The sequence below is a fragment of the Bombina bombina genome, chromosome 1 (assembly GCF_027579735.1).
Source record: "Bombina bombina isolate aBomBom1 chromosome 1, aBomBom1.pri, whole genome shotgun sequence".
NCBI lineage: Eukaryota > Metazoa > Chordata > Amphibia > Anura > Bombinatoridae > Bombina > Bombina bombina.
Genome location: NC_069499.1, coordinates 1,499,921,565 through 1,499,934,081, shown reverse-complemented (window position 1 = coordinate 1,499,934,081; position 12,517 = coordinate 1,499,921,565). Strand labels below are relative to the sequence as shown.

Genomic DNA, 12,517 nt, shown 5'->3' with positions numbered 1-12,517 from the left:
GCAGACTTTCTCAGTTCTCTCAAGCCTGGATACGAGATGTCCCAGATCCCTGGACTGTGGACATAGTATCCCAGGGTTACACATTGGAATTGAAGACTTTTCCTGCCAGAGGCAGAATCCTTCTCTCAAGATTATCTGCAGACCAGATAAAGAGAGAGGCGTTCTTGAAATGTATACCACATCTTTCCTCCCTGGGAGTGATAGTTTCAGTGCAGGAACAGGGTCTCAGGTTCTACTCCAACCTATTTGTGGTTTCCAAAAAAGAGGGAACTTTCCATCCCATTGTAGACTTGAAGTGTCTAAACAAGTTTCTCAAAGTTCCATTCTTAAAGATGGAGACTATACGCTTCATTCTTCCTTTAGTACAAGAGGGTCAGTTCATGAAAACCATGGCCTAAAGGATGGGTATCTTCATGTTCCTATTCACAGGGACCTAAGATTTGCCTTTCTTGACAAACATTTCCAGTTCGTGACCCTTCCATTTGGTCTAGCCACGGCTCACAACATTTTTTCAAAGGTTCTGGGGTCAGTGATCCGTTCTCGTGGAATTGCTGTGGTACCCTACCTGGGCTACATATTGGTTCATCTTTTCAACTAGCAAAATCTCACACACAGATATTGTTGTTTTTTCTTCGTTCCCACAGATGGAATGTGAATCTGGAGAAAAGCTCCCTTTCCCCTGCTACAAGAGTAGTGTTCTTAGGGACCATAATAGATTCTCTATTGATGAAGATTTTTCTGACAGAGGTCAGGAAAAACAAAATAATTTCCTCTTGCCTCTCTCTTCAGGCTTCTGCTCATCCTTCAGTGGCTCAATGTTTGGAGGTAATCGGTCTGATGGTGGCTTGCATGGACATCATTCCTTTTGCTCGATTCCATTTGAGAGCTCTCCAGTTGTGCATGCTCAGACAATGGAATGGCGACCAAGCAGATCTATCTAAGAGAATAAAGTTAGATCAGTCGTCAAGGGATTCTCTCCCGTGGTGGATTTCTCAGGAACATCTGTCTTAGGGCACATGCTTTCGGAGACCTTCCTGGGTGATCCTGACCACGGGCGTCAGCCTGCTGGGCTGGGGAGTAGTCTGAAACTCAGGCCTGGGGGCGGAGTTAACAGCTGAGCTAAGCAGTTGCAACAGCTAGGAGCTCCGCATATACCACACCTAATAAAAGGCAATTTTGGAGATGTTAGCCCTAAAAAAAAAAAAACCAAAAACCCAAAGCTAAATACCACTTGTTCAGGTGTGAGACTAGATCTGCCAGCCTCTGACACCAAGTTCTAGTTAGGCTGCCTGTCCAGTTTGGCGAGGGACGCTGACCGTATTTGGGGCCTAGCACAGCGCCCAAGCACTATCTGAGACGACCTCCCGAACTCCTTGCAGTGCAGAAACTCAGCTGGGCCACACAACACTCTGGAAGGTGAAGAGCTTACACGACTGAGCCGGGATAGACGCCACATAGAAAGATTCATGCCTGTTGGGAGCTGAAGCAACGCACACCACTGAGGCCCAAGGCGAATCACATTATTACGAGCAATCCTTCACCCTATACTCTTAGTGGAGCACTGTGCCTGGGTTTTGTCCTTGACCAGCCATCTGGTGTAGTGGGAGCCCTAGGGGGAACTAAACCGAAGGATTTACTGAGCAGTGGTATATCGGTGTGCCTTAAAGAGGGCGAATGGCAGCAGGCACAGTGGTGAACCGAAAGGCACACACAGAGCACTAGTGGACCTTCAGTACAGCCCTTCCGCTGATCAACATTGAGGCAACACCAGGACCCATTCATGTAACGGCCCATAGCCTTCCGTGCATCAATTGCACCGCAGGTGGTCATGGGCGTGCTCTGTGCTTCATTACAACCTTTCCACACCACTGACGTGGATAAAGCCGACTGTTGAAGCCAGCGGGTCCCTTGTGAGGTTGATCGGATCGTTCAGGAGCCCCCTCCGCCTGTCACATAGGCCCTCCACAGCTGATATGATATGGGACCTGAAAATTCCTGCAACCTGTATCTATATTATTATTATTGTTATTATTCTTTATTTATAAAGCGCCAACAGATTCCGCAGCGCTGCCCATGGGTACAAGGATAAAAGTACAACAGAGAAACAATACAATGAGACAAAATTTTACAGACAAATAAAGGGGAAATTGAGGGCCCTATTGCCGTGGGAACTTACAATCTAGATGGGTGGGAGGATGGGAAACAGGAGGTGGGGACTGCAAAGTTGAGCATGATATTAGTGAGGAGATAGATGAGGGTAACTTGTTGGATAAGTGAAGTTAGTTTGTTAATGAGTCGGGTGATAAGTTTCCTGAACATAAAGGTCTTTAGGGAATGTTTAAAGGAGGAGAGGTTGGGGGAAAGTCTGACAGCTCAAGGAAGTGCGTTCCAGAGGGTTGGTGCTGCACGAGAGAAATCCTGTAGTCTAGCATGAGAAGAGGTGATGGTAGAGGACGCAAGAAACAGGTCATTGTTGAATCTTAGGGGTGGGTTGTGGTATATTTGAGAATTTTGAATTTAATTCTGCTGTGAATGGGGAGCCAGTGAAGGGACTCACAGAGAGGTGCAGCAGAAACAGAGCGTCGAGAGAGGTGGATAAGCCTTGCAGATACATTTAGGATGGATTGAAGGGGAGAGAGGCGGGAGAGAGGGAGGCCAGATAGTAGGTTATTACAGTAGTCAAGTTAGGAAATTACCATTGAATGGATTAGCTGTTTAGTAGTTTCAGCACTCAGAAATGGACGCATTTTGGAGATGTTGCGTAGGTGGTTGCGGCAGGATGAAGAGAGCAATTGGATGTGGGGAATGAAGGACAGATTTGAGTCAAGTGTGACTCCGAGGCAGCAGACTTGGGGTGATGGGGAGATAGTGGTGCTGCCAGTACCTAAGATGGTGGTTACAAGTGGTGGGGAGGGAAGATTGCTGTTTGGGAGAAATCAGGGAGGTGGTGTCAGGTGGGAGGGTAAACCCTGCACTACAATAAATATATCTATTAACAGCTAACCAATCAACCCCTTCACTATTGAGAATTTCAGAAGTGTGGTGCGCAGCTGCAGTTAGCAATCTTCTAATTACCAAAAACATATGGCAAAGGCATGCATGTTTGCCATTTCTGAATAAAGGGGATCCTAGATAAGCTTTTACAATTATTTGTCTTATGACTGCAGTAGTTTTATGTGAACTCAATTGGAAACCCAATCACCTAGATTTAGAGTTCTGCGTTAGCCATCAAAAGCAGCGTTAAGGGGGCCTAACGCTGCTTTTGGCTGCCCGATGGTATTTAGAGTCGGTCAGGTAAAGGTGTACTGCTCACTTTCAAGCCGTGACTTTTCCATACCGCAGATCCCCTTACGCTAATTGCGTATCCTATATTTTTAATGGGATCTTCCTAACGCTGGTATATAGAGTCTTGGCTGAAGTGAGCGGTACACCCTCTACCGACAAGACTACTACGGTACACCCTCTACCGCCCATGGAAAGGTTGTAGTTAAGAGCTTTATGGGCTAACGCCGGTATATAAAGCTCTTAACTACAGTGCTCTAACACCCATAAAATACCTATGTAACCCTAAACCGAGGTCCCCCCACATCGCCGCCACTATAATAAATATTTTTAACCCCTAATCTGCCGACCGCACATCGCCGCCACCTACATTATCCCTATGAACCCCTAATCTGCTGCCCCTAACATCGCCGACACCTACATTATATTTATTAACCCCTTATCTGCCCCCCCCCCCGCATCGCTGCCACCTAACTTCAAGTATTAACCCCCTAATCTGCCGACCGGACCTAGCCGCTACTATAAAAAATGTATAATAAATGTATTAACCCCTAAAGCTAAGTCTAACCCGAACCCTAACACCCCCCTAATTTAAATATAATTTTAATCTAACGAAATAAATTAACTCTTATTAACTAAAGTATTCCTATTTAAAACTAAATACTTACCTGTAAAATAAACCCTAATATAGCTACAATATAACGAATAATTATATTGTAGCTATTTTAGGATTTATATTTATTTTACAGGCAACTTTGTATTTATTTTAACTAGGTACAATAGCTATTAAATAGTTATTAACTATTTAATAGCTACCTAACCTAACTGTAAAATAAATCCTAACCTAAGTTACAAACTTACAATTAAACCTAACACTACACTATCATTAAATAAATTAACTACCAATACCTACAATTAAATACAATTAAATAAACTAAACTAAATTACAAAAAAAAACACCAAATTACAGAAAATAAAAATATATTACAAGAATTTTAAACTAATTACACCTAATCTAAGCCCCCTAATAAAAAAAAATAAAAAAAAAAATAATAAAAGTCCCTACCCTATTGTACATTACAAAGTAATCAGCTCTTTTACCAGCCCTTAAAAGGGCTTTTTGCGGGGCATGCCCCAAAGTAATCGGCTCTTTTGCCTGAAAAAAAAATACACCCCCCAAACATTAAAACCCACCACCCACATACCCCCCCTACTCTAACCCACCCAAACCCCCCTTAAATAAACCTAACACTACCCTCCTGAAGATCTCCCTACCTTGAGTCGTCTTCACCCAGCCAGGCCAAAGTCTTCATCCGATGGGGCAGAAGAGGGCATCCAGACCGGCAGACATCTTCATCCAAGCGGCATCTTCTATCTTCATCCATCCGGAGCAGAGCCATCTTCTTCCCAGCCGACGCGGATCCATCCTCTTCAACCGACGCCTACTTGCCGAATGAAGGTTACTTTAAATGACGTCATCCAAGATGGCGTCCCTCGAATTCAGATTGGCTGATAGGTTTCTATCAGCCAATCGGAATTAAGGTAGGAAAAATCTGATTGGCTGATTCAATCAGATTCAAGTTCAATCTGATTGGATGATTGAGTTTGATTTTCCTACAAAATTTGCAAGATTAGGATCCCCCCCCCTCATCCCCTGCAGGTGTATCAGAGTCATATAACGCTGTCCACTATCCTCTTAGAGAAGCAGACAAAAGTATTTTTGTCTATGCAAACGGTCCTAGACTTTGTCTTTGTATCACAGGGCTTTGGGCGCGCAGGAAGGGCTCCCATTTAGTCAGGAAAAGCCGTAGCCTGCGTGTCATATTGAGTTTAACATCAAACTGTTCCGTGAACAGCTGTTTGTAAAGCTTACGCTTAAACTGTCATATAGTAGGGGGTTTACTATTTGTCCACATGTACAATATACAGTTTCTAGCCACCAGCATAATTAACGTCAGCAGATTATGGTACCTATGGGGTAGTTCAGTCCAGTGAAAAAAGCAGACCTGTTCTAAGTGCAGTGTAGTGGAGACTCCCATTGCCCTTAGCCAGTGTTGGACTTGGGCCCAAAATTGTTGTATCAGAGGGCATTGGTAAAAACAGTGTGGGACACTCGGGGCCGTTGCCCCGCACTTCCTGCATCTATTTGCCCTTACAATATTTGTATTGGTCTTTATCATAAAGTCCCTGTTACATATTGCAAGATTATTTATTTACTGTTGTTTATATTCTATTGGGTGTACATTATGGAGCATACTATAACTGTCCCCATAGTTCCTTTAGTAAGTATATCCACTCTTCACTTATTTTATTAATTTAAATGTGTGTTTGCAAGCTTATATATTTGTTTATAACTTCAGCTTTGCAATTCTGTAGAATTGTTTTATGCTTTTTAACTATTGCTATTTTTTCTCTAGAGGATTTTGTACTCGCTTTGTTCCATTGTACAAGTTCTACAGATTTGGCTCCAGAATTCAAGACATCTGCACTTTCTGGTTAGGACGGTTAAGCCTCCTTCAAGTCAGTGCATGGGTTTGTCTGATAATCTTTCTACTGTTTAATTTTTCTGGTTACTGATTCTCTAACAGATCAGTCCGGGTAAGAACGTTTTTTTACATATTTGCACAGACTCTTCTATAGGTATGTTTTTTATGATATGTGAACAGTTGAGTTTAAGAAGTGCTTTAGAGGGTGTCCTCAGCCCCTACAGTTGCCTTTGAGTAATTGTCCGAGCCAGGAACTTAATCAAATTTCTGAGTTTTTTAAAGATGTTCCCTTTATTGGCTTCTGTGGTAGAGTTTTAAGGATTTGTTTTCTAAGGTAGACTTGATAATGAATGATTTAGGGATATGATTTACTGTTCCCTTTGAAGTTAGTTCATTTCAGGGACCCTATGGTTAAACATTTTGGTTTGTTTTCTTTAAAAGGGCCTTGTTTTTCTACAAGTGGGTTCAGCTTTTACATAGCTGAGGTAATTGCAGTCTTTTCACTTTGTTATGCATATCTGTCTGATTTAATTTTGGAAGTTTGAAGATTTAACAAATCTTTTGAATCTTCTAGTAAGTTTCTTATTTAGCAATGTCATTTCAATCATTATTCATTTTAATGTTGAGTTATGTCCTTTGAAGTCCACCCAGAAGAGCTCCGTAGCTTATTTAATGGTCAACAGACAGGGTCTTTTTGGTAGGATTTTTTTTAAAAAATTTCTGGGTAAGGATTTAATTTCCTCCTTTTTCACTATTTTGCCAGAGTTGTTTGGAAGTCTATTATTATTTGGATCAAGGCCATACAATTTGAAGCCCTTTTCCTCTTACAAATATATTTAACCTCCAATCGAGATTCTATTATAATACATGGTAGGTTAGTCCTTTCTCAAAGACCTAATCTCAGTATGTCAGAATTTCTGAATTCTAATCATAATTGCCTATGATTACAGTAGGGGCTTCTGGTCAACTTTTCCTGCTATTAAAGGGACAGTCAACACCAGAATTTTTGTTGTTTAAAAAGATAATCCCTTTATTACCCATTCCCCAGTTTTGCATATCCAACACAGTTATAATAATACACGTTTTACCTCTGTAATTATCTTGTATCTAAGCCTCTGCTGACTGCCCCCTTATTTCAGTTTTTTTGACAGACATGCAGTTTAGCCAATCAGTGCTCACTCCTAGGTCACTTTACGTGCATGAGCTCAATGTTATCTATATGAAACATGTGAACTAATGCCCTCTAGTGGTCAAAATGTATTCAGATTAGAGGCAGTCTTCAAGTTCTAAGAAATTAGCATATGAACCTCCTAGGTTTAGCTTTCAAATAAGAATACCAAGAGAACAAAGCAAAAATGGTGATAAAAGTAAATTGGGAAGTTGTTTAAAATTGCATGCCCTATTTAAATCATGAAAGTTTTTTTTTGACTTGACTGTCCCTTTAAGGTTATTATGGCTTATTTTCTAAAAGATCCTTTACAGACAGGAGTTCTTTTCTCTCGCCCCTTGGCTTGGAACCCTAGGGGTGAGATCACTGGTTTCAGTTTTTGGTAAAAGATGTAGGATTTTAATAATTTTTATTCTCCCTATGAAACAGGAAGTTTCTGTCCAATTTTGAATCTCAAAACTTTATCAGCCTGCTCAGAGCTCCTAATTTCAAGATGAAAACTTTTGTGTCATTTTTGCCCGAGTTGATCAGGTTTCATTTATGTTCAGAATAGATTTAAAGGATGCTTTCTTTGAACCTATTTTGGTTCAGATGCCATGTTTTCCCTTTAGCTGTGTATATAACAACAGTTTTATGTTGTTCTTCACAGGTATGGTAGGAGAATTCATTTTCAGAAAATTATTTCTCCTCAGTTATATACCATGCTACTTTCTCTTATGGATCAATGCAGATCCAAGTTTAGGCAACTTGTTCTTTCTTCAGTTATTTGTTCTATGTATGAAAGTTTCTGGTGAGTTGTTTCACCATGTGATGTCCCTTTGCACCTTCTATATCAGCTTCATCAATCTGGCTTGCTATTTCCATAGTGCAGGGAGCACAATCTATTTTCTTAGTAATCATTTTGGACTCCTCTTTAATACAATCTTTGTTCTAGTGGTTTATTCTTCACTCCAGTTTTCAGGATGCATTTCTTTTTGTCATTTTGGACAATATCTTCTTCTGAAACCAGTCTCTTGAGTTGGGGTGCAGAATGGGATTGAGGAGGCAAGGTTTTTGTTTATTATCTTCATACTTTGTGCAATCTTCTTTCTTCTAGAAATTGTTTTTTTTTTCCTAAATAAGATACTTGTCTCTTTTGTTCAAGTCAATCAAGGCCACTACCGTGGCAGTGAGGATCCTCTAGTCACTTGAATTTGACTTGAACTGAGTTCTGTACAAATTTGCATTTCACATGCTAGGGATACATTTTGTAAGGCGGATTGCTTAAAGGGACAATACATGTACTCATATGCTAAATCACTTGAAACTGATCCAGTATAACTGTAAAAAGCTGACAGGAAAATATCACCTGAGCATCTCTATGTAAAAAAGGAAGATATTTTACCTCACAATTTCCTCAGTTCACCAGACTAAGTCCTGTATAAAAAGTTATCTTTCAGTTACTGCATAGCTGCAGGTTAAAAAAAAAATGAACTGCAGCTAATCAGCATCAGCAGTGCTGAGGTCATGAACTCTTTTACAGGGAGATTTCACTTAACTCTCATGAGATTTCATAGTAAACTTCCTTAAACTGAATAGGGAAATAACATGAGTGTGCATGAGGCTCACTCCCTTGCCGGTCCCGGGACAGACATACTGATTTGCTGCTTAAAGACATTTACAATGGGGTGTGAATACCTAGGACATTTTGAGGTAAAATATCTTTCTTTTTTACATAGAGATGTTCAGGTGATACTTTCTAGTCCGCTTTTTACAGCTATGCTGCATCAGTTTCAAGCATTTAAACATTTAGGTATCATGGCCCTTTAAGTTAACTATTGCTTCATCTGGTAGAAGGTTTTCTCCTTCAAATGGTTCTATACCAGTTTGTGTATCCATGACTTAGTTTCACTTTTAAACCTTTATAGTCTTATGTTTAATCATTTCTATTCCAGATGCTTTGCCAGAACTAGGGATATTTAAACTCAGATTCTGAAGGTTTCTACAGATATTTAGCATTTCATCTAACTTTCCTTTTTATTTCTTCATCTGTTGTACCACTCAGTCATAGTTATCATATAGCACTTTTGCTAATCAGTAATTCTGATTTCTTCAGCTTGATTATGCAGAACTACTTAATATTTAAAAAAATAATTTGTCCGTGTACGAGTCACACAACTACAGCTGTTACTTTATCTTCCTGTTTAAACTTCTTATTAAGTATAGCTTTATGGTAAACAAGAAATTTTATTCCAGAAATTTAAAATTTTTCTTTTACTAGAGGCTTCTGTTACATAGATTGCAGAGTAGCAACTTGGTCTTCTATACTCACTTTTCGATTGGGATAGTTTTTCACAGGAAAGTCCTACAGTCTTAATGGCTGGTAAAAAGGTGCCTGTCTTAATCTTTGTCCCACCCATTTGCTCGTGGACTTCATGGAAAGAAGTCCAGCGAGTGCTTTCTTACTGCATTGGATTATTACGAATTTTGTTAGCGCCCTGGTGTCAATTTTTAAACTGTGTGCACTTCTGCTATACCAAATGACAGTTACCCCATTGCTTCATTTTAGACATAGCCACAGTTAAAATAATAATACAAAAATGTATACATGTTTGTTGTTAGTTGAAACAGAGGATGCCAATGAACAAATTTCTAAAAATAAATAAATTCTACAGCTAGAAAGCTACAGGTTTTTTGTGGAATGTGATAATCTTTTTTTTGGTCATTTTACAACAATTTCTTAATTCTGTGAATAAATAACTAGTTTAAACTGTTATCCACTGAAAGCTCTTTTTGTGCCAAAAAAAGGTTTTCATTAGTAAATTAAAAAACAAAGGGGCAATATTTCTGTTTAAATGGAGTGATAGCAAAACTGCTAAAAAGGGCAAGGTTTTCTCTAAAATTCCCGGTTGCAAAGAAGTTAAAACCCATCACTTAATTATGGATATATTTTTGTAGATTTTTTTTTTTTTATTAAAAAGCATTCATGTGCATAACATTTTTGAATAATTTGTCTCTTTAAGAATCAGTATCCATAATGTTGAAGTTGTTCTAGAATGAGCAGTGCAGGGAACACCATTCATAAAGCTTTTTTTTATTTTTTTTTTCAAATGTGGATTGTGAAATGGAAGAGCTTTTGTTACTTGTGCCAAATGTCCATAAACTATAAGGCTAAACAAACCTTGTGCTACATTCCCTGCAGGCATCTGATGTTATTGAAGAATTGGAGCTGCGGGTCTCTCAATTAAAACAACATCTAGAAGAATCAGAACATCAAAGGCAGCAGCAACTGAGGGTGAGGCTGGATTTTTGGTGTTAGAAGATTCACAGGACAGGTTCACTGGTCTATTGTTTCTCAGGAGTGCAGCAGAGAGGATACAAACCTCATAACGCAAGACAATATTATTTATTAAAGTCATAAAAAGTCACTTGTCCATGCAACACTTTCTGTAGCCATGTTTGTGACGGTCTATTTTTATCTCTTTAGAATATTTTTATAATACTAGGCTCTGTCACCTCCTAATTCTGATTAATTTATAAATTTGCCATTTAAGCAGTGTTTTGTGTACATATACTCACGTGAGACATTAGGTACAACTCTGTGTACCAATAGACATATTTAAAGGGACAGCCTGCACTAGGATTTTTATTGTTTAAAAATATAGATAATCCCTTTATTACCCATTCCCCAGTTTTGCATAACCAACACTATATTAATATAGTGTTTGTCTCTGTGATTATCTTCTATCTAAGCCTCTGTAGACTGCCCCCTTATTTCAGTTCTTTTGACAGACTTGCATTTTAACCAATCATTGCTGACTCCTAGGTAACTCCACTGGTGTGAGCACAATTTTATCTATATGGCACACATGAACAAACACCCTCTATTTGTGAAAAAAATGTCAAAATGCATTCAGATGACTGAGATAAGAGTCGGCCATCAAGGGCTAAGAAATTAGTATACAGGGAGTGCAGAATTATTAGGCAAATGAGTATTTTGACCACATCATCCTCTTTATGCATGTTGTCTTACTCCAAGCTGTAAAGGCTCGAAAGCCTACTACCAATTAAGCATATTAGGTGATGTGCATCTCTGTAATGAGAAGGGGTGTGGTCTAATTACATCAACACCCTATATCAGGTGCATAATTATTAGGCAACTTCCTTTCCTTTGGCAAAATGGGTCAAAAGAAGGACTTGACAGGCTCAGAAAAGTAAAAAATAGTGAGATATCTTGCAGAGGGATGCAGCACTCTTAAAATTGCAAAGCTTCTGAAGCGTGATCATCGAACAATCAAGCGTTTCATTCAAAATAGTCAACAGGGTCGCAAGAAGCGTGTGGAAAAACTAAGGCGCAAAATAACTGCCCATGAACTGAGAAAAGTCAAGCGTGCAGCTGCCAAGATGCCACTTGCCACCAGTTTGGCCATATTTCAGAGCTGCAACATCACTGGAGTGCCCAAAAGCACAAGGTGTGCAATACTCAGAGACATGGCCAAGGTAAGAAAGGCTGAAAGACGACCACCACTGAACAAGACACACAAGCTGAAACGTCAAGACTGGGCCAAGAAATATCTCAAGACTGATTTTTCTAAGGTTTTATGGACTGACGAAATGAGAGTGAGTCTTGATGGGCCAGATGGATGGGCCCGTGGCTGGATTGGTAAAGGGCAGAGAGCTCCAGTCCGACTCAGACGCCAGCAAGGTGGAGGTGGAGTACTGGTTTGGGCTGGTATCATCAAAGATGAGCTTGTGGGGCCTTTTCGGGTTGAGGATGGAGTCAAGCTCAACTCCCAGTCCTACTGCCAGTTTCTGGAAGACACCTTCTTCAAGCAGTGGTACAGGAAGAAGTCTGCATCCTTCAAGAAAAACATGATTTTCATGCAGGACAATGCTCCATCACACGCGTCCAAGTACTCCACAGCGTGGCTGGCAAGAAAGGGTATAAAAGAAGAAAATCTAATGACATGGCCTCTTTGTTCACCTGATCTGAACCCCATTGAGAACCTGTGGTCCATCATCAAATGTGAGATTTACAAGGAGGGAAAACAGTACACCTCTCTGAACAGTGTCTGAGAGGCTGTGGTTGCTGCTGCACGCAATGTTGATGGTGAACAGATCAAAACACTGACAGAATCCATGGATGGCAGGCTTTTGAGTGTCCTTGCAAAGAAAGGTGGCTATATTGGTCACTGATTTGTTTTTGTTTTGTTTTTGAAGGTCAGAAATGTATATTTGTGAATGTTGAGATGTTATATTGTTTTCACTGGTAAAAATAAATAATTTAAATGGGTATATATTTGTTTTTTGTTAAGTTGCCTAATAATTATGCACAGTAATAGTCACCTGCACACACAGATATCCCCCTAAAATAGCTATAACTAAAAACAAACTAAAAACTACTTCCAAAACTATTCAGCTTTGATATTAATGAGTTTTTTGGGTTCATTGAGAACATGGTTGTTTTTCAATAATAAAATGAATCCTCAAAAATACAACTTACCTAATAATTCTGCACTCCCTGTATAAGCCTACCTAGGTTAGCTTTCTACTAAGAATACCAAGAGAACTAAGCAAAATTGATAATAAAAGTAAATCAGAA

The 12,517-nt window shown here is 39.6% G+C and overlaps 1 protein-coding gene across 1 annotated transcript in view; it reads left to right on the top strand.

The window, feature by feature from the left end:
* Positions 1-12,517, top strand: part of CEP112 (centrosomal protein 112) — a 1,492,843-nt gene that overhangs the window by 582,173 nt on the left and 898,153 nt on the right. Inside the window, exon 17 of the mRNA XM_053707805.1 lies at positions 10,118-10,210. Within this exon, the coding sequence (XP_053563780.1) occupies positions 10,118-10,210 (93 nt within the window). The remainder of the gene's footprint in view (positions 1-10,117; positions 10,211-12,517) is intronic.